The sequence below is a fragment of the Cervus canadensis genome, chromosome 13 (genome assembly GCF_019320065.1).
Source record: "Cervus canadensis isolate Bull #8, Minnesota chromosome 13, ASM1932006v1, whole genome shotgun sequence".
Taxonomy (NCBI): domain Eukaryota; kingdom Metazoa; phylum Chordata; class Mammalia; order Artiodactyla; family Cervidae; genus Cervus; species Cervus canadensis.
The window spans coordinates 32596148-32623465 of NC_057398.1; the positions used below are offsets into that span (position 1 = coordinate 32596148).

General features: G+C 53.5%; 1 protein-coding gene across 5 annotated transcripts in view; it reads right to left on the minus strand.

Annotated features, from left to right (window-relative positions):
• Positions 1–27318, minus strand: part of ACOT7 (acyl-CoA thioesterase 7) — a 98831-nt gene that overhangs the window by 26788 nt on the left and 44725 nt on the right. For all 5 annotated transcript variants that reach the window (XM_043485411.1, XM_043485407.1, XM_043485408.1 and 2 more), the window contains exons 3-6: positions 23950–24106; positions 19617–19708; positions 14999–15113; positions 8256–8342 (exon numbers count right to left, since the gene is read on the minus strand). In XM_043485411.1, coding sequence (XP_043341346.1) covers positions 8256–8342; positions 14999–15113; positions 19617–19708; positions 23950–24106 — 451 coding nt within the window. The remainder of the gene's footprint in view (positions 1–8255; positions 8343–14998; positions 15114–19616; positions 19709–23949; positions 24107–27318) is intronic.

The window sequence follows — 27318 nt, forward strand, 5'->3', positions numbered from 1 at the left end:
CTTTGTGACAGCAATGTCGGAGATCACCGATCATGGATCCCCGCTACAAACATGATAATGACCAAGTCTGAAATACTGGGAGAATTACCAAAACACGACACAGAGACATGAAGGGAGCAGATGCTGTTGCAAAAATGGCACCAACGGACTTGCTCCATGCAGAGCTGCCACGAGCCTTCAATTTGTTTAAAAAAAAAAAAACTTTGAAGTGCAATCAAGTGAAACTCAGTAAAAGGAGGTCTGCCTGTATAATAATAAACACTGACTACGAGCTGTCTTCCCTCTTCTGGGTGAGCCCTGGACCGGTCGCTGTGTGGGTCTGGTCTGAGATATTCTTGTTCTCCCTGCTAAGAGAAAATGGCCCTTGCAGAAATAAGACAGTAAAACCCTCATAATCTCAGTCCTTTATGATGTTTGCAAAGAAGGACTGTCACCACAAAACACCCTTAACGATGACTGAAGACAAGATATATTACAATCAATGTGTCCACTGAGAAAAGTAAATTTTGTTTAAAAACAAAAACGGGGACTTCCCTGGTGGTCCAGGGGCTAAGACTCTGAGCTCCCAAAGCAAGGGGCCCGGGTTTGATCCCTAGGCAGGGAACCACATGCTGCAGCTAAGACGCAGCACAGCCAAATTAATTAATTAATTAATCTTAAAATTAAAAAAAAAATAAAAAACAACCCAGAAACCCAGTCGCCTGGTTTGTTAACTGTCCTTCCTCCCACTGCTGTCCTGTCAGGGGAAGCCACCATCTCCCCTTCACTTTTTTTAATACTTCAACTAAAAATATCAAGCATCAGAGTTTGGAGAAGGACAAGGCAACCCACTCCAGTATTCTTGCCTGGAAAAGTCCATGGACAGAGGAGCCTGGCGGGCTGCAGTCCACAGGGTTACATGACTGAGCATGTGTGCATGAGGGTGGAGGGAGATGGGTTGGTAGCAATAAAGTGGTAGAACTAAAAAAAAAAAAAAAAAGCATCAGCGTTTTCTCAAAACTGCGTCTTTCTAAGTTCCCACTGAAAAACTGCACCAATCCCTTCCCAGTTAGGTACAACAGGTGCCGCTGACGATGGGAGGAGGACTTGTCAAGTTACAGTCTGTTGTTCACTGTCCTGGTTGCCCGAGATGCATCATTTAAAAGATGACAACAAAATTGTAGGATTGGTTGGCCTTGGGTTCTGCATTCATTTCAGGAATTATGGGAAGGGAAAAAATAAGACCTGCTTGGCCACTAACATACAGATAAACATCGGGTACCAGAGATATTTTTGAATCTAACATTTAACTGCTTACAGGTTGTTTTTTCCTTTTCCTTTTTTTAAAAAAGTATCGACAACACGTTGACTAGCTTAAAAATAGAGGCTTAATTTTCTTTTCCTGGACCCGCCGGGCTGACTGGGTCGCGCCTGCTGCAAACTAAAGCAGCCATTAGCAGCTCCCAGCTCGGTGCCACTGCCTCTGCCCGCACTGTGGGTGGCGATTTGCAATGCCCCCATTTCTATATTTAATCCTGGCTGACAGAGTGTGGGTGCCGGCCTCCTATATTAAGAAAATGATAGTAAGTTCATCTTATTTTAACTAGCCCACCCTTTGGAAATTATAAGGGGAGTTATTTTAAGAGCCAGCTGAACGACAGCCTCCAGAGACCGTCTGGCTTCTCCCTGCCAGGTTTCTTTATTTTTCATTTTTTAAATTAATTTATTTTTTCGGCCACACTGCAACATTTGTGGGATCTTAGTTCCTTTGACCAGGGATTGAAGCGGTACCCCCCACAGTGGGAACACAGAGTCCTAACCACTGGACAAGCAGGGAAGTCCTCCCCACACTCCCCTGCCCCACCCTCCCCACTCCCGATTTCAAATGTACCTGCAGGTCTCTGACACCAAGGACAGAGGAGTATTAACAAAGGCATCTAATAAAGACTGTATTGGGGGTTAACCAATGTACAGTGTAGTGAAGACGACTCGTTTCTAACGACAAAATGTCAAAGGGGACATCTGGCTCCCACTTGCCCCGAGCATTGCAGACGCGGGGCCGGGGAGAAGGGCTGCCTGGCCACGAGGCCAGGTCTCACTGCTCACATTCTGCATCAGGGAGCTGGAGAAGGTCACGGTCAAGTGTGCTCACTGCTGCTGAGAATCAATGCCTTCCCTGTTCTAATCAGGCAACAGGAGAAGCAGGGCAGGCAGATTGCTGTTCCAAATGCCATGGAGAGCAGGGAACGGGGGCAGTGGTTATACACAAGCCCCCCACCCCGCTGACCCCTCCCCGAGAGAGGTGGCCACCTTGCAGAAGTTTACGCAAGACCCAGAATCATCCCCATGGGTGTCAGTTTCCTCTCGGGTATCTGGGCTGTGGTCTCAGGATGAGGACCAACAGTGGAGAATTCACATTCCTGATGTGGAACAGGAAGGACACTGACAGGGGTGTGCCCCCAACGATCACGGCCAAAGAGAAAGCAAAAGCTGCTAACAGGTGACCAAAACCAAAAGTCCATTCGCAGAGAAGGACATGCTCAGGCTACACCGCTGACCAGGTTTCTCAAGCTAGATGCTCTGCATTTTGATAAGAGGGGGGACTGGAGCCACCTTGTGTCCAAGGCGTGGGAGCAGCAGGTGTGGGCAGAGGAAAGCCGTCCGTGGTGGGCATCGCTGCGTCCTCTGACCAGTGAGCAGGAGCCTCCTGGCCAGCCCAGGAGAGGCTGGTTCACAGCAGCTGGGGCATCAGGGCTGTGACCAGATCCCAGCTCCCACCCCGTCATCCGGTGACAGGGAGCCTTAGTAGCAGACAATGGTGTTTTTAGAAACAGACTCTTAGAAAGTGAGAACCGGAAGGCAGGGGGCTGTCGCCGAGGCAATCGTCAGCTGCACGATGGAGAATCAGGGGCCCAAACCAGCCTTCGCCCCCTCATCTCTTGACCCCAGGAGACCAGAAGTTCCTCAAAAGGAGGAAACGTGCTTTCTCGCCTCCTTGCTTCCTCCCCGGCCAAGGATCTGACGCCCTGTCCACCATGAGAGAGGAGCTCCAATGAAACGAGGTCACGAAACTGGAGAGGAGCATCTGGGCTGCATCCTGTACTCTTCAGTGAAATCAGTCCTCCCCCCGGTGCACAGGACGCCTTTTCACAACCACCCAGCAACACTCAGTAGATGCCGTCTATGCAAGAGCCTCCCCAACGGACCCCACACCTCGTCTCCAGGCCTCCTTCACCTGGGCCCCTCTCTGCTGTGCACCCCACCTCCCCAGGGCTGGCGTGGTGGGTCTCCATGGCAGGAAAGCGGGATCGGCAAGCGGGCAGGTCGTGGTATGGGCTCTTACACCAGGTGGACAGGAAAGGCCTATTCTCTTATTCCAGAGACCTGAAGACAAAGACAGGCCTCCAGACAGCTGTCAATGGGGCCTGAGCAGACCCAGCTCAATCTGCCTTCAGCTCCGAGTAGACCGGTCAGGGAACTCGAACCAGATGTGAGGCCATTTCCCAGGAAACATGCAGACCCGGAGGTGACAGTGGAAGCGGCAAGAACTGACTCTGATGTTTGAAATTGGAGCCCAAAGGTCTGGCTGACAGGTGACACAGAGAGCCTTTGAGACAGGCTGAGTCACAGAGGCCACAGGAATCCTGGCTCCACAACCAGAAGGATGGTCTGGTCGCCACCACAGGGGTAAGGCCGGGAGGAACCCCGGACTCATGTCTGATACTCTGTGCCAACCGTCCCAGGCTGGTCCTGAAGAGGCAGCTGGAGTCAGGGGTGGGCTGGGGGTATGTGGCTGGAGCCACCGGCCCAGGCTGGGATGGGGCCTGGGTCCCCAAAGCCGGCAGGAAAGGAAGACAGGCAGGAAGGCGGGACAGCACAGGGGCTGCAGGCGTGGCGGTGGCAAAGAAAGCAGGGGAAGGCGAGCCCGGGCCTTGGGCAGGGGAAGCCGGATGAACCGTGAGGGCCAGACCAGCCCGCCAGCTTTGGCAGGAGACTCCAGGGAGGACAAGAGAGGGACCGGGCCGGAGGGATGGAGAGCAGGCACTCCAAGGTGCGGAGCAGGAAGTGCCAGAGCCTGCTGGGTCAGGCAGATGGGGGCGGGTTCCCTGCAGGAGCCACCACAGGGGCAATGAAGCACAGGGCGGAGCCTGTCCTGTGGGCCCAACCCGGCAGTTTTGAGGATGTGGGAGTCACATGCTGGAGTTACCGCCCGTGATTCTAACAGAGGAAAGCTGCTAATCGCTCAGGACACAGCCACCTGCAACTGTCAACTCAAACTGTGTTTCCAAAAGATGTCTTCCGTTCACTCAGAGGACGTTCACTGAGCTCCTTTTCCAAGAGCACCACAGGAGAGAGGCCAGGCAGGGTAGGAAGATGGGGTGCCAGGAGGCGAGTGCCTGAGAAAACCAGTCATCACAGGAGGCAGAAAGCGGGGAGCTGTCCAGCCAGGACGAGAGGGGGTTTGGGGGAGAACAGACACAGGTGTGTGTATGACTGGGCTGCTCTGTGTTCACCGGAAACTCTCACAGCATTGTTAACTGGCTATATCCATTATAAAACACACTAAAAAGAGAGGAGGCATCGGGGTCGTGGCGGGTGAAGCGGCAATGGCGCATCCGCCTGCGGGGGAGGGACTCAGGACGCTCCAGGAAGACACAGTGTGGGCCCGGGCGGGTGAATGGGGCCAGGTGGGAAGGCCAGGCTGGACATCAAGGCAAGAGAACAACGGGCACGTCAAGGGGAAGGGAGTCAGAGGTGAGCGCATGGAGCCGAGAGCCGCAGGGCCCAGGCTGAGGGCCCCCCACCTCCGGGGTCTTCCCTCTCTGATTTGCCCCCCACGGCCAGACAGGTCTTAGAAAAGCCCAGTGGTCTCGGCTTCCTTTCACGTCGGGCCAGTTGTGGTGGCAACGCCCCTCTCGGGCTGGGAGAACCATGTGGAAAACAGCCGACAAAGGGCCAGGCAAGGCAGTCCCCAGGAGAGAAATCACGGCAAAGGACATTCAGGAACCAACACGGGAGAAGGAGCGAGACCTTTAAGAAGATGAATCAGAGACAAAGGCACAAAACCACCCCCGCTTTTCATCAAATGTGAAAAAGTCATGTGTCATGATGGAGTTAAAAATCCATCGACACAAAGCATACCGCAGAAAACAAACAGATCTGCAAACCAAAACAAGGAAAATCAGTTTTTCTATTTCAGGCAAGCTTTTCTATAATTACTATTATTCATTTCGTATGCTGCTACGTTCCTGAATTTTTAATTATTTGAGTTATTTTTATCACCGAATCTCCTGGGCTCTCCAGGTATGTCACTGTGCCATCTGCAAAGCCAGAGAGCACTGCTTCTTTTCTGCCAGTTCTTGTGACTTTGCTTTCTTTCCTGTTTTACTGTGGTGCCTAAAATCTCTGAAACAATGTTAACCTGCCTGACTCCTAACCTCAGGGGAAGATCCTCCAGGCTCCCCTCTGAATAAGATCTCGCATTAAGGCTTTTATTATGTTGGGGGAGTAAAATCAATTCCTACCCTGACTGTTTTTATCAAGGATGGGGTTTTGGATGAGTTTATAAAAAGGTCTTGAGTGTTGCAAGAACCTAAACACCCCACAGACAGCTGCCGGGTCACCCCTTTCAGCCAACCATGGGGGAGGGGAGGGCGGAAGGAGAATGGCCTCTCCTGGGCCAAGATCCCAGGACTTCCAAGTGGAGGACTCAGAAGGCAGAAGCCCAAAGCCTGGCCAGCGCTGCCACACAGAGGCCCTGAAAGTCAGCACCCAGAGAAGCAGGTGCTTCTTTCAGGCCGCTTTTCCTCGCAGCAAATAAGTGTCCTCCTCACCCTGCATTTCACTCCCCACATCTTTTCTATTCCCTTGACTGGTTATCAGAGGCCCTGCCCCTGCAGGTGATCTCCAGCCCTCCCCACTACATCTCATACCAGCTCGGCGCTGCCCAGGTCTGTACTGTGTGTGTTTTCTAGGTGGCGGGGTAGGAGCCAGTCCTCAAGCGAAGATTACCCAACGTGTGCAAACCAAAGAAAACAGGGCAGGAGAGGAGTTTCTCTAAGACATGTGTGCAGCACAGAATTACTGAAAAAAAGCAAAATTAGCATCCATCTCACTTCGCTATTTTCTCCTGTGATTGGCGTCCACTGAATTACATATAGTTTACGAAAGACTTTCATTCAAATGACTCAAACAGCATTCTTGGTGACGGCATTCCCTTTACAGGAAAATACAGTAAGATCACTGTGCTCAGTGTTTTCTGCACGTTCACTCCCGGTGAGTTACGAGGCATCAGAAGAGAAGACTAGTTTTGGTAAAATTAGGAGGCACGATTTTTAAATCACGAACACAAAATCCCTACTAAAATAGGCACTAAATATTATAAAGCCATTATAAACACTTCTTTAATGTGTATTTAAAAAAAATGACTGTTAAATGCAGCCACACAGGTTATATAAATGAGAATAAAATGCCTTATATTTCTAAAATATTCCAAAAATTCCCTTGCTGCCTGCATTTCATGGATGCCTCAAGCATGTGAAGAAAGATCGGACTGAAGAGTATAAACTTATTGCCAAAATCTGGATGAAATAAGCAAAAATTCTAGCACAGAGTTTCACAAACTTCAAGTAGAACAGAGCTCTATGAGGCTTCCCTGATGGTTCAGTGGTAAAGAATCTGCCTACAGTGCAGGAGACTAAAGAGATGTGGGTTCGATTCTTGGGTTGGGAAGATCCCCTGGACAAGGGAATGGCTACCCACTCCAGTAGTCTTGCCTGGAGAATCCCACAGACAGAGGAGCCTGGCGGGCTACAGTCCGTGGGGTTGCAAAAGAGTCAGACATGACTGAGCGACTGAGCATACTATACACTACGAGTCTCAAAGACAGTTCTCAGCAGTTCCAGAAGCCCGGCTGTTGGATAGAGGGGCTAGTGAAGAACAGAGAGCTGCTGAGGCCACAGCACCTCTCTAAGTAGAAAGATACCCTGATTGTCACAACATTCACGAGCCTAGAACGTACCCTTTGCTATGAACTACAGCTTCCCTTAGGTAGGACTAAGTTCATCAGATCTAAGGGCATTGTGACCAGCACTTAGTTCAAAGAGGAAAATTATCATGAAATTGGATAAAGAAATACACAAAAAGAGGATTAGTTAAAAAAAAACAACAACTTGAAAAACACATCTCAAATCAGGGCCCATTCCCTGATTGTGAGGCCCAGGGCTTATCACCCCAAGCTTTCCAACCCAAGCCTGACCTGTATCTCTTGTTTCCAGAACAAGCTTCTGCAAAGCATCTCTCTGACTTTGTGCGAAACCCCAGAGCCTACACAAAGAGTAAGACTGAGCCCTGCTCTGGAGGCATCCCCTGGTAGAAGTTATCAGTGTAATCCTGCATGGAATGGCACTATTGGAATGGGGTTTTGAAGGATGAATAGGAGTTTTCACAGTAGAGAAGAAAGGAGAACTTGGCATTTCAGGCAATTGGAAATGAGTGCAAATGAATACCATGTGCAAGTGCCCATCACACCCAGGGGATGAGGAATTACTTGTATGCCAACAGGAGTAGTGCCCAGACTCCCACCACCCACACAACTTCTGCTAACTGCCATACTGCTTCCCGACTTTTCCCCTTTTGTTTCTTCTTTATATCATCCTTTTTTTCTTTTTTAAAGTTTACTTTAATGTCATTTGAGATGATTATCTCCATTAAACTATGGATTATGACATACCATTTATATTTTCCTTAAATCACAAAGAAAATAATCACACACAGTTAAAGTAGAAAGCATCCCTCTGTGAGGCTGGAGCTAAGTCCTCTTTTGTGCCAGCTGTGGTCCCCAAGCTGGGAGCTCCAAGGCCTGTGCTGTCTGAGGTGGAGTCTGATTAAAGGAAGAAACACATGCAAACACCAGAGGCAAGACCATGCTGAATTAACCCCTCTCTCTTGGTGGGTCACACTGTCATTCCCTGGTAACCTCACTGTTCCCCCAAAGGCCCTGCCCTGACCCACGGGCAGCCATTAGACGTCTCGTGGCTGTAAGCTCCCAGTGCTGCGTGTGACCCTCCATTAGGACAGTTACCCATCTGACTTTCATTTACCAGTTTTAAAAACAGGCGCTGACAGTATTTCGGTAATTTATTATGCAACTTCTTAAAAGCTGAAATTCATACTTCATTAAACACAAGAGCCTAAATTGGGTCAGATGCCAGCATGGTCTCCTGGGGGGATTAATGAGTGAGTGGGAAGGGACAGCAAGGGTCACTTGTCCTTACCTCCATGCACGAAGCCGTGCAGGGTGCAGTCGGAAGGCCCCACCAGGTGGATCAAGCTGGACTGGCTGTAGCTGACCGTGTTCGGCTCTGAAATCATGAAGGAGAGATGAGGTCACAAGACTGATCGGTTTCCACAGCTTAAGGGCCCTGCAGTGTGACACTGTCCTGACGTTCACATGGTCATTGCCACCACCCTGGGTGGGGTTTCTCTAAGGAACACTGGTCTCAAAACAAGCCAGTCCACGGGGGGAAGGCTTGAGGATTAACTAGCCACTTGGATAGTGGGTCGTGACATCATTTCCTGGGGACACCAGTGTCCCTAGTGAGGCCCTGCCCTGCCCCACGGGCAGCCACTGCCCACCTCCACCTCTGGGCTATAAGCCCCCAGGATGGATGTGGCCATCTGTTAGGACACAGTCACCCATCCGACTTTCATGCCCCATTCCATAAACATTTTAGCAATTTATTACACAGCCTCTCGAAAGTTGTGACTTCACTAAACACAACAGTAGGCAGACACTCCGGACCAGACAGAGACACCGCAGGTATGAGACCCCAGACCCCATCCTGGACTGCAGCTGGACCTCGGTGGCGACCCGGCCCAAGATACGCAGTACCAGAAGGGATGCTGGCTTTTCCTCCTGCGTCCCCTATGCATCTTCCCGGAGCACCAAGCCACCACCCCCTCACCCATGTGGCACGGCTGCTGCTGCAAATCTCTAAGAGGCTGCACTTTAAAAAAAAAAAAAAAATGAAATAAAGCCCGATCTCCAGAAAGTGACACCATCCCTCAAAACACTGACTCTTCTGACAGGTGTGAGTAATTCAACAAAGGGGCTTCTGGGCAGACCCCCTGCCATGCCTGCTTCCGCCTTCCCAGGCCCTTCTGGGAAGGATGGCTGACGCCCATCTGTTTCCTGCCCGGACAGCTGGTGCTCAGAGAGGGTGGCCCCTTCCTGCCCCAGCAAGACGGAGCTGCCGAGGACGCCAGCCTGCTGGGCCCCTGAGTGGCTGAGACACCCTGCAGGTGAAGAAAGGTCCTTCCTGTGTTTGGACGTAGACAGAAAAGCCTGTGCAGGAAGTAACGGTGTTCAGGACCCAGGTCGGGTCACCCAGCGTCGACAGTTGCCTCTGAGACTCTGCCCAGTGCTCCTTCACGTGGGATCCCAGGAGGTGTAGTTGTCTGTGGGGGTCTTGAAGCAGGAAGATCTGCGTTCCTGTGAGCAGGGGTTTTGAGGACTAACTTTCAAACTCAAGATATTTGCTATTTGTTCTCAAGCCTCCCAGCTTAGAGAGATTTAGACTCAAGTTTCAAGCTCGTATGTGAAGTACCATCTGCTCCGAGAGGGCCCTGCGGGAGGACTCGACCATCTTGATGTGCTCTTGGCTGGGAGGGCCCTCGGCTGTGGCAGAGGCCATGAAGGGGCTCCAGCTCAGGAGATGGGGAGGGCGCGGGGCTCTCACTGTTATCTGTGGTCAGCGTCTGTTTTGGGGGGTTCTGGCGACTGGCCTGCTCCCCTCTGCCTGCTCTCCAGGCTCCCTGTGTGACCAGCAGAGGCAGAAGCCAGCTACCATGGGAGGTCCTGGCACCAGCCTCGGGTGGACCCTCCACCTGGGACATGTCTGAAGCCACAGCCTGTCGCAGTGTCGGGAGCCAGTGGAGAACGCCCTGCCGAGAGGCCAGGTCTGAGGATTCCATCCTCCCGCCCACTCACCTGGAGGTGGACCCCTCGGGAGCAGGGGCACAAGGACGCTGTCTAAAACCAGACAACAGACGGCACGCATAGCTCCATGGCTCAGGGAGGGGGCCCCAAGGCCCCAGCATCCCTGGGGACTGTGGTCAGTGCAGATGACCCCCGGGAGGAGATGCTTCCTCTCCCAGATGCCTCCCAGGCTCGGGGTTGTCCAGAACAGTCCATATCATCAGGGAACCACACTGGGTCTCAAGGAAACATCGCCAGACACACTACACTGGAGGAGAAGGCAGGCCCTGAGAAGGCGTCCAGGACGCTGCCCTGCCCAGTTCCTCATTTCATTCCAAGTGGAGAAGAGCACCCAAAACCCTCTTTCTCCTCAGGAGGAGATCATGGCCCCTGCTGGTCAGGTGCACCCATGGCCACACCTACTGCGGCCTGGGGCTTCAGACGCCTGCCCTGGCCTGGGGAGACTGGACGGAGGGTACAGCCCAAGGGCCAGAGAGGATACCAGCTAAGTCCCTCTGCCGCCACAGCCATCAGAGAAACACTCCAGGGCAGCACTAGCAGCCCACGACACCCCCGATCTTCAAGGACTGTCTCCCTTGGGCCTCTCTCTGCAAAGAACAAAAAGGCACCGAGAGCCACGCAGTTCCCTGCGGCGCTTTCTCTGCTTTGTGTCCTGCTCATAAAATACATCAAAGTAGCTATTTTACAGCATGAATGGAAATGAAAAGCCTCAAATTTGGCCCACTCTCAGGAACTGCTCTGACCAGTTAAGAGGTCTGCGGGTGGACAATGACAAAAGATTTTTTTTTTTTAATTTCAAACAATGGAAATAACACACAAAAACCTTTGTCATGTCAACTATCTACTTATTCAAATGTCAAGCCATTTGAAATAACTATAACCACCGAGCCAAACAGATGCCCTCCCCCTGTGTTCTGTAGTAATGTTTAAAATATCAATTAAGCCATGTCTACTAATTCAGTGTTCTTGGAACCTGCGTTAATGTGCTTTTAACAAGTGAAAACACCAATCTTCTGACGGGGAAAGGAAAATGCAGCCACACCCTCAGTGCTCCTTCCCTGGGTGATGAGTTGTAACTCTGGGGGTTCAGAGGGCTTCAGAGGCTGGGACTGTGCCAGGGGGGTCCGCAGACACCTCCTGTCCCTGGTCATCCTCAGTGGCCCTTCCCCTGTTCTTTACACCCTGTCTCTTAGGGGAACAGAGAGAAATGTGAGATGGGTCTTCAAAGCTCGAGGGCAAGGCACAGACATACAGGGGTCATCTGTGATTGTGACGAGTGCTGCCCAAACAAACAGACGTGGGGCTGGACAGGATGGTGGTCACTGTCCTTGAGGGTGGCATGTACACATGGGACCAGGAGTGAGAACTGGGCAGGCTTGTCTCCTCGCCTGCTTCCTGGCTGGACCACACTTCCCAGCCCCCACAGGAGAGTGAGCAGAAGTGTCCCGACCCAGGTCCAACCCATCGAGCCCATGACAGAGAGCCTCCCTGCTCCTTCCCCTCCCAAGGTGCCAGGAGCTACCGGACATAGAGGCGGAGCTATGAGGCCAAGGTCCCCACCTCCTGGAGGAGAGTCTCCGGATTAGGACTTTACAGGGAATAAACCTCTAGCATTAGGCACTAGGATTTTAGAATGGAAGCAACTACCACAACCTTGACTAATGTGCCCCATCTTTGAACCTGCAATTTCAGAATGATGTCTGGAAACTGAGTGAGGTCCCCAGGGCAGCCAGAGATAAGCACAGACCCCCTCCTTCATGCCCATAGCAGGAACCTGAGGTGCAGACAGGCTAAGTCCCCATGGAGCAGAGCTGGGGTGCAAGCCCAGAGGTTCCTTCTCCTGCTCCCTCCTCCTCCCCAGGACAAGTGCTGCTGGGAGCTGGGGTGACAGGGCCTGGCCAGACCGCAGGGAGAAGGCTCTCCCATCCAGGGCCAGCCCCCAGCGGGCAGGCACCAAGCACTCTTGTGGGTGGCTCAGAGTGGACTGGCCAGCAGGGGCGGTCAGGTACTGGCTGACCTCAGGGAGGCAGGGTCCAGGCCCAGCCCAAGAACGAGCGGATGGTCTGACTCATCAAAACCCCAGATGTTGGACTTCTCTGGTGGTCCAGTGGATAAGAAGCCACCTGCCAATGCAGGGGACATGGGTTCGATCCCCGGTCTGGGAAGATTCCACATGCCACGGAACAACTAAGCCCAAGAGCCACAACTACTGAGCCTGCGTGTGGCAACTACTGAGCCTAAGCACCCTAGACGTGCTCCACTAGAGAAGCCATGCAGAGAGACGCCCGAGCACTGCAAGGAAGAGGAGCCCCTGCTCACCTCAACTAGAGAAAGCCCGGGCACAGCAACAAAGACCCAGCACAACCAAAACATAAACAAATAAAAAGAGACCCCGGCTGTCCTAGCAGTGGGGACACTGGGGACGGTGGGGATCAGATTACAAGGTGAACACTGCTTCAAACCCAAAGGCCAGGGAAGAGGCAGAGCTAATTCTATCATAAACCTGACAGCCCCCAGAATGGTCGGTGGGTCACAGGACCAGACAGTCCCTACACAGTTAAGGCTGGACAACTAATGGTCATGAACTTGAAGAGTTCAAGGTAACTGTATTTTGTCTTGTCAGATGGAGGAAACACAGTAAGAAAAACTGGGCTTCTAAAAAACTCCCAGACTCTCTGAAAAGACACCTGAAAGATGAACTTGGCCCCTCACAGGGGTTGCTAGGCAACAGCCACAGAGATGAAATCTGATTCTGACTGCAAAAGTAACGGAGAGCTGCAGAACCAGGGGGACTTGCGGGTGGTGGGGTGGCAAGTCCAGGGTCGATCCTGTCTCCCCAAGGGGGTCCTCCCACAGGGAGGGGCACAAGTGTTAGGAGACCCCAGTGCCAAGTGCACATGGTAATGCTTAAAAACCCTGCAGAGAATGGATATGCGACATCCGTAAGAAGTGGTTAAAAGTCAGTCCCTATTGCCTAGAAAGATGCATTTTATTAGGGCCAGAAAAGGTGAAACTAAAGCTTATAAAAATCTATCACAAAAGCTTGAGATTCAGAATGCCTTCTTACAGTAATATCACTTGAAAGTAAGAGATCCTAAAAAATACTATGTATCAGATTCACAATCAGAGGATGGCAAACAGAAAATAATCTCATGAGTGAAGGAGTTTAAACTGATTGAAAACCCTGAGTAATTTTAGTTTCCCAGACAGTCAGTCAAAGGAGTAAGCCAGGATTAACCCCATGGCCCTCAAAGCCCAAGACTGCCTTCAGCCCCAGCTTCTGTCCCAGCACTGGCCAGCAATCACCCCAGGAGGGGTGGATTCAGCCCTCAGAAGCCAGCCAGCAACTCTTCCCAGCCCCTCTCTTTGCTGCTTTCGGGCTGACACTGCTGCTCCCCTTCAGTCTCTGACAAGGACACTGGTCACTGGATTTGGGCATCTCAAGACCCTTAACTTGATTCCATCTGCAGAGGCCCCCCTCCGCGAATCAGGTTGTGGTCACAGGGCCCAGGGACTTGTAATCTGTGTCCTGGGGGGAGGAAGTTGCCATTCAACCTGCTCCAGGCTCTCTCCCAGGAACTCCCCCAACACCAAGTCTGTGTCTTTCTTTAGACATCGCAACTCCCCCGTGTCCCTCTGTGCCTTTCCTGACCTGCCTGCTCACCCGCCCTCCTGAAAGCAGAGCCTGGGACTGAGGTCGCTGACCGCCTGTGGCACACGCCCAGGGCCTGGACACACTGAAGTCATCACAAGAGCCTCAGTCTCTCCAGCCCCGGCCCTGGAGCTCACCGTGCTCATTAGCGGGAGAGGGGCAGAGCCCAGGGCTCGTGGAGCAGCGGCATGGAGTGGAGAAGGGGTGACCCGGGGCCAGTCCTCAGACAGCCCACAAGGGCCGGATCAGGAGCCACACCACCCGCACGCAGGGCCCATGAGGTGTTGCTCTGGGATCCAGCATGGAACACGGACACTCACCCTGGGAGCCCAGCCAACACGGAGAGGAGAGGACACACAGCCCGCACTCCTCGCAGGAAGATGTGGTCAGGTGTGCGCAGAGGAGGGTGACGTGCGACACCAGGCTGAAGCCCCAAGGCCCAGCCCTGAATCTGTTCCATCAGGGACTCGTGGGACAGCCTCCCTTACCTATCAGGACTGTGGACAGAGGTTTTGTTACGGCCGCAGCCCTCCAGGCACTAGGAGGAAGACTGGAGGAAGCAGCCGTGAGGAGCCAGGCGTGGCAGAGCTCTCTGCGCCCCAAACTGTCCGAGTGCTCAGAGTCTGTACTGAACCCATGTCTGGGCAGTGGGCCCGGGAAGGACAATGTGGGACATGCTGCTGCCATTCTGTGTTTTTTTTGGCTGTGTTGGGTCTTCGTTGCTTTCTGTGTCTGCTTTTCCCCAGCTGTGGTATGCACGCTTCTCGGGACCGTGGCTTCTCTTGTTGTGGAGCACAGGCTGTCGGTGTATGGGCTCACTACTTGCTGTGCACAGACTCTAGGGTGCTCAGGGGGTTTCAGGAGTTGTGATTCCTGGGCTTTAGAGCACAGGCTCAATAGTTATGGCTCACAGGCTTTTAGCTGCTCCGCGGTATATGGGATCTTCCCGGACCAGGGATCGAACCTGTGTCCCCTACATTGGCAGCCGGATTCCTATTCACTGCGTCACCAAGGAATTTAGCCATTCTGTCTCTTTATGAGCTGGAAATCCCATCAAAAACCCACTCCAGGTAAACTAGAGGGACAAACTCTTCGTGGCCAGGTGTGCATCCCTCTGCCCAGGTAGTGGGGCCCCTCCCCTCCGGGGGCCTCCCGGTCAGCGCTCCATGGCAGCAGACACACCGAGGCCTTTAGGCTTGTCCCCCAGCCCTATGGTCAGCTGCGCCACATGGACAGGGCTTGCAAGCTGCAGGGTCAAAGGGACGGTGCCCCACAAGACAGCACCTGGGGACGCACTGGCCCCAGCAAGACAACACTCACGAGCAGGCCTCACCGCCTCGGCCCCCAGACCGCAGCCCGGCTCCTACCTGGGTTCAGGACGGGCTGGACGATGTCCCCATTGCGCCACTTGGTCTCCATGCGCTCCAGCTTCTGGGCCTCGTAGCGCTTGCGGCCCTCCTCCTCCTGCTCCTGCCGGGAGTACTGCGGGGCGGGGCGGGGTGGGAGAACGGGAGAGGGTCAGGCCTGGCCCCCAGGTCGCCTCCTCGCGTGTGCCCCGCCTTCCTGCAACTGGAACTATATCTTTCTCTGACAATACACGCTCGATATAAATAATAAAGACATAGAGGAGGGGGAAATACCACGGAGACCTCCCTGGACAAGAGAGACTGGGTCAGACATTTGAGTGACGTCCTCCCTGGAACTGCTTTTCTGCCCATGTGTATAAAAGGTTCTGCCGTGCTGTATGTGAAGCTCAAAAGTCACAGCCTTCCCTCCTCTCATGTATCATCCTGCCATAATTTATGTGATGGATCCATAATATCTGGACACTTAGTCTGCTCCCCGTTTTTCACCATTAAAACATCACACTGACGATCTCAGCCACTTTTCATGTTATATTTAGCTGCCCCAGTCCTTCCTAGACACAGAACGAGAGAGTCGGAGAGCCCCAGAAAGGCTGCCCTCGAGACCAGGAGAGGAGAGGGCAGGTCCCCGTGTGCCCCAGACGCTGGGCAGCCTCACTCCACTGACTCCCAGCCACTCGAGCAGGCTGCTGGTGTATAAGGAACACCCACCAAAGCTCTCCTGATGGGTCATGGGTATTCTGATCCAAGAAGGTAAATATAAACATGAAAATAAAAGTGGCAAAATGGAGAATGTTGGGTCCTCTGGTGCCCACTGCCCTAGGGCCCGGTGCAGGCAATACCCTCTGTCCCGGGATCCACTGGGGAGGTCTGGGGTCCTCAGGGCCTCCCTGCTGACCCCTGCCTGGCCACTCTCCTGACGGGCTCTGACCTCTGCCCTTCCATCCATTCCACTTGCATCTCCCGCTCAGCCCGTGGAGAGGCAGTTGGGCTTGGGGCCCTGCGTGCTCCTCTCTGACCCTGCAATTTCAGATCTGCTTTCAAAAGCTGGTTTTCAATATCTTGCTTTTCTTGCAAGTGGCTCAGCTGCAAAACCACTGACGTCTGAACACATTCAATGGCTTCATTACCATCATCTTGGGCTTGAGAGTCCGTCTCTGAAGGAGGCTTTGAAGGGAGCGGGGTGGTATGTCCAAAAGAAACAAAGTATGGTGGGTGTTGAGGGCACCAGGGAACCCCGAGCCTCTCCCTCCGTAAACAGACAATCCCTCATGTCCCACCACAGAGCAAGGCCTCCAAGAGCAGAGACTGTGCTGTGCCTTTCTAGGGAAGCTGAAGGACAACTTACGTGTCCTCAAGGAATGCCTTTAAAGAGATTTTTTTTAAACAAAGAGCCAACCTCCCCAGTCTAATAAATCCTCGTGTCCAGCAGGGTAATGAGACTTCTGCACTCATGTGGGGGCTGACACCAGCCATGAGGACCAAGAAAACGTAGCCTCTTCACAAATAAGCGCCTCCTGCTGACTTAAAATCTGGGGACAACATCATGACAGCATGCTCTCGATGGGCTGACACCCAACTCATCCCCAAGGGCTCACCAGACTCCGCTCACTTGAAGCAGAAGACTGCCCAGACATCCAAGGCAACAGTCTGAGTGAGCTTTTGACTTAAGCTCACACTGACACACCAATAAAAACCAGAGTCCACTCCCCAGTGCTCCCCCAGCCTCTCAGGGGCCACAGCTGTCTCCAAGACATCAGAGGTCTCTTGATTCATCACAGGGTCACCGAGGTCCCTGGTCCCTGGGGGACGAGGTGGAGCATAGTGACTAAGTCCTCGCTGAGTGACACCACAGGGGACAGCTGGGCTTCCCCAGGAAGAGGCACTCATGTGGTCGATCCACACACACACGTATGTGTGACAGCAGTGTATGTGCACGTGTGCAATGTATGCTCTGTGAGATATCTACGTATATGTATGTGTGGGATGTATGTATGATCAACATAACATACCTGCATGTGTGAGACATGTAAGAGACACACACAGAGGCAGAATGACGTATGTGCTCAGTAAATAACCACTATCAGTGCGGGGTCAGCCAGAGGAGGCTAGCAGGACCTAGGAAGCCTGATGGTCAAGCTCCCAGCACCTGAGCATCCGTGCTCCTGGGAGTCAGAGCTGGGCCTTCCAGGACTCAGATGGGCTGTGCCCCAGAAAACAGCAGACCTATATGTGGAGTCAAGCGAAGGAGTGTACGTGGGCCTAGCACGTGTTAGGGGGGGAAGAAAACGCAAATAAATATTAGCAATGGCTGCAGCTGTAAGCCACACAGCTTCTCCCATCTGGAGCTCTCTCTGCACCCAGTGGAACGCTTCCAACACCCCCTGCAACATGGGCAGAGTTGATATTTATGTCTCATCAAACACGGCTAAACAAAGGGAATGGGAAAGCGACCAGGGGGCCCCACCAGGATGTGGGAGGGAGAGTGGGGGACGAGAGGGGTGACGTGCAGAGCTGCCCTGTCCCCATGGGGAGGGGGACAGGAGCCAGCAGAACCCGATGCTGCCTGCCCCTCCCCTGCTGGCTAAAAACCCACCAGCTCTCAGCACCCGGGCCCACCCCACTCCGTCTCTAGGAGCCAGAAGGAAGCAAAAGCTCATGTGCCTGGCCCAGGAATCCTCCTTCAGCAGCAACCCCTGAAGACATATCACGTGGCTACTGAAGCCAGAGATAAGGCCTGCTGGAGACTTCTAAAACTGTGTAGCATCTGAAAATTAAATCTAAAAGTTAAATAATTGTGTTTGAGTGTTTATATGAGATGTGGCTAATTTAACATCAAGTGCTTAGTGGGAAAGATGAAAGCCAGGATAAGCACACTTGTATTTTCTAAAAAGATAGTCACTGAGCCTCAGACTCACACCTGCTTCTTGGGTCTTAAAACCCCTCAGTCAGTGCTGCTTGAAAATGACAAACTGGTCAGCAACAGAGAGAGCAGCTCCAGGAAGAATGCGGTGGGAAGCGGGTGGGGGGTAGGTGGTACGGGCACAGAGGGAGAGAGATGGAGAGAGAGGCGGGCTGGACTGAAGGCCAGTGTTCTGGTTCAACAGCAGCCTGTCAGAATTCCTGTCCACCTGGGACTTAGCATGTGACATTTCTGGGAACTAGGGTCTGTGCAGGAATAATTAGTTAAGACACGTGCACTCGTGTGTGCGCATGCGCGCACACACACACACACATACGGAAAGGCAGCCAGGTGACCGCATAGGCAGAGGCTGGAGGGATGCGATCACAGGTCAAGGAATGTCTGGAATGCCTGGAACTAGATGACATGGGAAGGATCACCCCTGGCTTAAAGCCTCCGGCAGGAGGGCAGCCCAGCCGGCACTGTGATTCTGCACTTCTGGCCTCAGAGCTGGGAGAATGAACTGTGGTTTGAGCCCCCAGGCTGTGTCACAGGGGCTCCTGGGAAACTCAAACAGATGGGACATGAGGGAATCTGGCCCCAAGCACCTGCCCTCTCCTCGTGTGTGGAAGGACAGGCGGCCCGGAGCTGCGGACACCACCACCCTGCCCTCACAGTACCAAACCCAGAACCACCAACCGGATGCAGACCAAGGTCTGAGCACCCTTCCCGGTCCATGTGGAGAGGACGCCTGTCACCAGGAATGCTGTTTAAAAGTCTAGACTTAAGGGCAGCTGGAGCCCAGAAGCTGAGTGGCCCTCCCCCGACTCCCCAGGGCCTTGACTGCCTCCACAGGGACAGGCAGCGTGCTGGTCAGACATGAGCTACGGGCTGGGAGCACCCCCCAGGTGACAGGGAGCAAGCCCCAACTGCCCTAGGCCTGTGGGCGGTGGGGGGACACGACAGAGTGGAAGGGGCCTGTGGTGGGGGAGCAAGGAGGAGGAGACTAGGGAGTGCTCCTCCATGAGTGCGATACAGTCCCTAACTGCCTGGGTCCCCACTTTACTGTTTCTTAGAAGTTTCTTCTCTGGACATCTCGGCCACAGAAAAACGCTCCCTGCAGGGGCAGACACGGCCAAGCCAGGCCCAGGCCTCTCTGAGAACAGCTCGTCCTTGCAGGGGTGAGAGCAGAGCGCCTGGCCCCCAGGGAGAGCGGCTCACAGATGTCCTCGGAACATCCAGGGATGGGGGGACCGCAGGAGAAGGGGTGGGGCGCTGTGAGGGGAGGAGTTAAACCCCTCTATCAGCCTAATCTCCCCCTCGGAATGCCTGCCCCCCGAGCCTGCCTGCAGTGGGGCACCTGGGCATGAACATGACGAAGTCTCTTCATGTACAGACGTGACTGTCCAGAGAAAAACCCAAACGAGAGAAACCAAGGAAGGAAGTGGACGTGGCAGGAGAGAGAGCGGGGCTGAAACAGAGCTGTCTCAGCCTGTCTCCCCAGGACTGTGGTCTCCCCTAAACTGGTCACCTGCACAGTCCTGTTGCCCATCTTGCCTCTGACCAGGGCCCTCCAAGAGGGGTCTGGTATCTGCAGGGCCCAGGCCAGCCGCTCTGGCCTTCTCTGCATGAAGGGACATCCCTCCCCCATGCCTCCCACTCTCCTAAGACTTGGCTCCCCCACCCCCTGCCTGGGAAAAGTGGGCAGGGTCTCCTTACCACAACCGGAGGCACCTCCAGGACCTTGTCCACATTCTTCAGCGACAGGGGCACGTACCACAGGGTGGCCTTATTGGTCAGCTTTTTGGTACCTTCAAAGAAGAAAGACATGTGAGGGATAGCCTGGGAGCCGGCAGGGCAGCAGGCAGGGCCAGCGCCACCTCTGGCCCCTACCCCCAGGCCTCCTTCAGCCTCGAGGTGCAAGTGTGGGCACAGACTAGGGGGAAGTGTGGACCTCAGCTAAGGAGCCCCTGCCCCAGCATGCTGCCCTACACTGAGGCTGCTGGGAAGACTTCAGATCTTCTGGTCTAAGCTGGGGGGGGGCCTGCCGGCTTTCTAGGGCTTTCTAACTCAGAAGGCCCACATCTGGAGGGCGCCGACTCCAGGCAGGCCCCCAAGGAGCCTCCAGAGGGAGGGGGAGGTGAGGGCTGGGGTGGGGGAGGCGGGCAGACTGGCCTCGGCCTCCCCCCGGGGAAAAGCAGGACAAAGCCAGGCTGGGCCCCATCTCCACCGAGAGATCCCGGCTGACGGATCTCATGGGAGAAGGCCCTGCTGAGGAACTGGACATCACGACACCCAGAACAGGATCGTTCTCTGAGGGACCCATCCACTGGCCTAAAGGTCCCCGAGAAGAGCTCTGGGTGGGCAGGAGGCAGCTCGTGGACGTGAGGCTGAGGGTCGTGGAGGCGGGGCCGTGGGACACAGCCAGAGTACCGCCCGCCCCCCTCCAGGCCCCCCTTCCCGGTTGGGGGGGGGACCACACCAGGCACAGTTGGCAGGACTCAGCCTCACTCCAGATGCTCCCAAGTGGGGGCTGACAGCGCGCTGTGGGCTGCTGGCTTCGGCTCTGGGGTGAACGGTAAGAACAGAACCCTCTCTGGGCACCGAGCCTGGCCTCAGGGCAGAGTGGGGCGCCCAGGGCGGAGGCCTGTCTGGGCTGAACATCACAGGCCAAGAGAGCCCAGGGATCCCTGGGTCCACACCCCTCACTTGTGCAGGAGGAGACTGAGGCCCAGAGAAGTCAACGGGCTTGCCTAGGTTCATACAGAAGCTCGAAGCCTCCCAGACCCCATAATTTCAGGAAAGTATTAATGTTTGCGAGGATGCCTGTTAAAAGTTGCCTCTTTGACGTGCAAGATTCCATGCAGCAGAGAACAGAACTTCAGGACAGAGAGTACATAGAGCAGAGGAAGCAGCCTGGGGGCCTGGCCCTAAATGCTTCCTACAGTTCCTCTGACCTGCCCCCCAAGGCAATCCTGGGGCTTCTGTTTTCTCCCTTAAACTAGATCAAAGGTCCAGGCCAAGCTCCAGCAGGTCGGTAACAGAGAGGGCAAGGCCCACCAGGACATTTCCACAGCACCATCAGGACCACAGGCAAACAACATGGAAAAATATCTTCACTGCTCTATGATGGAGAGTGATTCTGACAACCTGCTCTGGGGAGTAAAGATTTCCTGTCCGACTCAGCTAGAGTCGGCCTGATGGCCTGTTTCCATGGAAACTCCGAGTGGCCCTCCTCCAAACCCAAACGAACACCATGGAGCAAATGAGGCAAAACACTCGAACTGTGCTTTCTCTATCATTCAATAAAACCACCAAAAGACAACGACAGCACTGAAAACATCTATCCTGAAATTCTGAGGCTCCCAGCCATTTTCTGGAGCGCTTCGCGGCAATCACATCCCAGTGAGCTTAATATTTTGACAGTTGCCAGAGATGAATGAGCAAAGGTTTGCTGGTTGTCTGCCTGGGCGCGTGCTCGCCCGGCTGCCTCTTGAAGGCGGCGCAGCCCCGAGTGAGGGGGACACACAGAACCGGGGCCCTGCCGCCAGGGGTTGTGAAATACGGAGACGGCATGTGAGCAGCCTCCTGGCTCAGGCTCGTCGCCTGTTTGTCCACCCAGCCTGGTCTCCCCACCTGGCCATGTTCAAAGCCCCTCCGGGCAGCCCTGTTCTGAACCAGGCAGCCACACAGCCTGCCCTCACATCCCAGTGGACACGCAGGCAGAGACACATCAAGGCAAGAAGACCTTGAGACACGGGGTCCCAGGATAAGAGAGACTCATACAGGCCCAAACATAGAAAGATGGAGAGAGGATGCCACAGATGCAGAAGTGGTGCCAAGACCCAGAGGGGTACCAGATGTGAGATCAAGGGGGGAGGGGGGCACCCAGACCTGCAGCAGGGGCTCGTGGGCAAGGTGGGCAAGGCGACCAAGCCGTGGAGAGAAGACGCAGCCCCAGGGCTCCAAGCATCCACATCCACCCCATGATCCAGCCTCAGGTTTCTCCCTTGGCCTCAGCCCTCCCCCGTGTCCAAAGGTTGGGCAGTGCTGGCCGGTCCCTCCTCTGCTGGGCCTCTGTCCCCCTCACATGCCCACAGCCTGCCCGCTGTCCCGGGAGGCCGTGCTCCTCACAGCCGCTGCTATCCTTGGGGCAGCTTAGACTCTATGCACCCGCCCTTCAGGGCCAGGGCAGCTGGGGACTGTGTGTGTGTGTGTGTTGTGGGAGGGAGGGTGGAGAGCATCCTGACCACGAAGCAGAGGGTTTCATGTCGCTATCACGGGCACTGGGTGAGCACTGCCCACTCCTGCCCAGAGAGGGAGGGTCCTGCAAAGAAGAAAGCGGGCAGGAGCATGTCCTTCTAGACAGCGCTCCCTGCTGGCTTTCTCTCAGCACAGGAGCAACTCATCCACTCCTTCCTTCCTTCCTTCCTTCATTCATCAGTGACTGAGTCCCTGTCCATCATGAGCCAACGGAAGCTGCAGGGGCAGGGGACATGCCCACTCCCCTCAGACATAGTCAGTCCAGCACCAGTCCCCGCAGCCTCCTTCTGCAGACACCCGGGCTGGTCGCCAGGCAGTCGGCAGCATCACTCTGACTGTGACAACCAAGTCTGTCCCCTTGAGAACCACCTCTGGTGAGAGAAGCCAAGATCCCAGGATCCCTGCCACATGGCAGAGGTGAGCTCCAGTCTGAAAGCCCAAGAGGCCCCCTGTCCCCTGCCTCTCGTCCCCGCTCAGTCTGATGCCATTCTGTTCACGGGCTTCCTCCCTGGCCAAAGCCTCTGATGTCCAGAAAGGGGGCCTGGATGACGGGAATCTGTAAAGCAGGCCCCTACCCTGTTTTGAGACACCAGAAAATTGCGGTGAACAAAACCAGCACTGCTGAAAACACTATCGACTAAGTGTGAATTTCAAGAGAAGCAGAGAGTGCAGCCAGCCATTTCCTCCCTTGGGTCCTGAGCAGGGAGGCTCCACTCCCATCTCAGGCCAGGAGAGCAGGACTGGGTCACTGTGGTGGGAGTGGGAGTGGGGGAGGCAGATGGTGGGCTGCTAGCCCATGTGGGAAGTCAGGGTCAGAGGACCCCTTTCTGTGCCACTGCCTGAGACCAGCATCCAAGGTCTCTGCCGCTGGAGCTGCCCCGAACAGAGCTCAGGCCACAGATCAGGACATGGGGCACAAGCCAGCTGACCGCTCCCCCGCCCCAGGCTCTGCCTCAGCTGCACCATTCACTATGCGGCGGCTAGGCCTGCTGCAGTCATCAGAATGTTCTAGATGGGGAACTGAGCGCTTGGCCTGTGTGGGGGAGAAGCCTGGAGCCCCATGAAGATCTCTGAGCACAGCACTCCGCAGGCAGCCATGGCTGAGGACGGGGTGTTGGAGGAAGGGCAAGGACCTAGGCAGCTCCCTCCTCTAGAGCCGGCAGGGCCTCTCCTCTGGGCGGGACACTGGGTGGGCTGGGATGAGGAGCGGGGCAGCCAGGGCACCAAGGGGCTGCCTGCCTCATGAGCATCTCGGTTATAAAAAGCAGTGACTAAATGGGAGCCACACTCCCCTGCAGCGCCCAGTGGGGGCAGGAAAAAGGGTTTCCATGGTTACCACTCTGAGGAAGAGACTATTCAGATCAAACCCGAGTCAAAGGTTCACCCAGTGAGCACCAGCCCACAGCCTGGCTTGCAGGGGTCCCCAGGGTGCAGAGCAAGGGCCCGGCCAGCACGCTCCAAGTGCCCTCTGGTGGGGGGCACTGGGGGTACATTAGCAGGGCTGGAGGGTTGCTGGTGCCCTCCCAGCCCACTGCCAGCCCTCTGCCCAGACCAGCTGGCTGCCAGCCCCTACCCCAGGAACGCAGAGGGAGGGGGACCACACACCGGGCTCATTGCCTAAACTACGCCCGTGCCCCGGCTTCCCATCTGCAGAGCGAGGAGGCAGACGTCACCGCCCACAGGAGGAGGCGGGAATGCAGGGAGGTCATCACAGACAGTGTCAGGATGAGCCAGAAGCCACAGCCGCTGTGCCTGCCCCAAGGACACCGTTGCTGCATACAGACGTTACCTGTGAGGATGTTCTCGGACATCACATGCACCTGCACCTCGACCGAGTGCTTGGAGGTGTAGGTGATCTCTGCGCTGACATGCGCCACCTCGCCAATGCACATGGGCGACAGAAAGTCCGTGCGCTCCACCCGGGCCAGCGCAGCCACGCAGCGCTCCTGCAAAGACCAGAGGCGGGTCAGTCATCCCGAGGCCCCACCCTGGACATCGTCCCCTAGAACGACCTTTGGTTTTCTTCCTCATGGGTACAGTAAAGCAAGTCATGGGACTTGCCTGGCAGTCCAGGGGTTAGGACTCCACGCTTCCGCCGCAGGGGGCATGGGTTCAATCCCCTGGTCAGGGAACTAAAACCTCCCATGCTGCGTGGCATGATCAAAGAAACAAAAATTTTTTTAAATAAAGAATAAAGTAGAGCAAGTTACTGTCAGCACACACTCTTAAATGCAAAACCAGGAGATGAAGCACTGCCTGGGGGGCAACAGGGCAAAGCTGTTGATACAGGTGATCCTGGGTGGTGGGGTTCTAAGCAACTTCTCTTTCCTGACTTTTCTAAAAAAGGATACTCGCATAATGGAAAGTGAAAAAAGGAATACATACTCATTATGGAAAACTTGGGAAGTACAGAAAAGTAGAAAAGTAGAGCAGGGAAAATTCACCCCTCCCATCGAGAGACAACCACGCCTTCTACTTTGGGATCTTTCTTTCCAGGCTTTTTGTCCCAGGAATACGGGTTTTACTGGTTCACTTGTCTGCCTGGCTCCTCGTTTTGCAGTTTGAGGCATACCGTTGACACTCACAGTCATGCATAATTGTCACTTATACTCACCTATAGTTGTCATATATAATCTCACCTAACTGTGTATATGCTAAATATCCACTTTCAAAATCTGCTTTTTTCACTCAACAGGAAGAAAAATAACCTGCCCATGTTATGACAAGCTCTTAGCAATCACATCTCTTTTTAAAAAATGTTCTTTATCCTTTAAATATACAACCCATTTTCATGATTCAAAAGGAACAAGGCTTATGTCCCCAGCCACGAGGGGAACCCCTGGGATCTCACGCTTCATGAAAATGAGGGACTCACTTCCTCCTTCCTTTTCTCAATACTTTCTATGGCTGCCATTTCACAATACTCCACTGGAGGATATCCACGCAAGGGTATTTTTTTAATGGCCAAACAGAATATTCTTCTGTTGTTAGATCTGGGTCAACCTCAATTGTTTCTTATTATGAATAACCCTGTGAGGAGCTTTCTTTTATTTAAATCATTTTCGGTCCTGGGGATGGTTTACTGGGGAGAAGCAAACAAACACCTCACCAAGTGTTCCCACAGTGCCTCTCAACAGGCAGAGTGCTTGCCTGGCCCCAGCACCTCTCCACACCAGCACTGAAAATCAGGTGTTTTTTGTTTTTTTTCCCTCACCATGCAGCATACAGTTTGTGGGATCTTAGTTCCTCAAGGCTCTTGGCAATGAAAGCAAGGAGTCTTGGGACTTGCCTGGTGGTCTTTCGGCTAAGACTCCAAGCTCCCAACACAGAGGGCCTGGGTTTGATCCCTGGTCAGGCAACTAGATTTCACATGTTGCAACTAAGAGTTCACATACCACAGATAAAGATCCTAAGCGCCACAACTAAGACCTGGTGCAGTCAAATATATACATATATACACATATACGTATATACAAAAGAAAGCGTGTTGGAAAGTTTTAACCACTGGATGCCAGAGGACTCCTGAAAATCAAGTTTTTTTAGGGTCAGTTTTTATTGAGGGAGCGTTGGTTTATAGGGCTTCCCACATGGTGAAGTGGTAAAGAATCCACCTGCCAATGCAGGAGAGGCAAGAAACATGGGTTCAATCCCTGGGTCAGGAAGATCCCCTGGAGGACATGGCAGTCAACTCCAGCACTCTTGCCTGGAGAATCCCATGGACAGAGGCACCTGGCAGGCTGCAGTCCATAGGGTCACAAAGAGTCAGACATGACAGCATGCACACACGCACTGATTTATAACATTGCATGAGTTTCACGTGTACCACGTTCTGTTTCTACTTCTGCACACCCTACAGCGAGCTCACCACCAAGAATACAGCTTCCATCCATCACTAAGCAGAGATCCCTTCACCTACCTTGCTCCTGGCCCCCTCTACTTCACCCCTTCCTCTCTCTAGTAACCAGTTCTCTGTCCTCTGTATCTACATGCTTGTGTTTGGTTTGTTCATGTATTTTTTGTTTCTTTCTTTTTTATATTCCACCTCTGAGTGAATCACAAGGTATCCGTCTTTCTCCATCTGACTTATTTCACTTAGCTAACACCCTCGTGGTCATCCATGTTGTTGCAAATGGCAAGAGTTCATCTTTCTTTATGTATAACATTCCACAGTGTACATGTATACACACCACAACTTCTTTCTTTTTTTTTCAGTTGAGTTGTGCAGCTTGCAGGATCTTAGTTGCCCGACTCCCTAGTCAAACCTGGGCCCTCGGCAGTGAAACTGCAGAGTCTTAACCACTGGACTACCACAGAATTCCCCACAATTTCTTTACCTATTATCCATCAGTGGACACTTAGGTTGTCTTAGGTCTCAGCTACTGCAAATAACGCTGCCATGAACAAGGGGATGCAGATACCACTTCTAATTAGTGTTTGCATTTCCTTTGGATAAATATTCAGAAGTGGAATAGCTGGATCATGTGTGTGTGTGTGCTAAGTCGCTTTAGTCATGACTGACTCTTTGCAACCCCATAGACTGTAGTCCACCAAGCTCCTCTGTCCATGGGATCTTCCAGGCAAGGATGCTGGAGTTGCCATTCCCTTCTCCAGAGGAGTTTCCCGACCCAGGAATCAAACCCACATCTCTTACGTATCCTGCATTGGCAGACGGGTTCTTTACCACTAGCACTACCTGGGAAGCCCATCAGTTTTAACCTCTATGCTCTTTTCCACAAGGGCAAGACCAGCTTACGTTCCTACCAACAGGATCCCTTTATCTCCACATCTTCACCAAGACTTTCTATCTGTTGTCTTTCTGATGACAGCCACTCAGGCAGGCGTGTTTCTGACATCTTGTGTTTCTGATCTGCATTTCCCTGACAACTACTGATGGTGAGCATCTCTTCACACGCCTGCTGGCCATCTGCACGTCTTCACTGGAAAAATGTCAATTCAGTTCCTCTGCCCATTTTTTAAATGGGTTGTTTATTTTTTGCTGTTGAGTTGTAATAGTTCTTCATATCGTGGAATAAGCTTCCTTTTCAATCTACATTAACCAAATGACACTAAAGATAGTCTTATGTTTGATCTTCACTGCCAATCACAGCACCCAGCACTTTCACGACTTTCTATCAGAATCAAGAAACCAGCCGGCTTT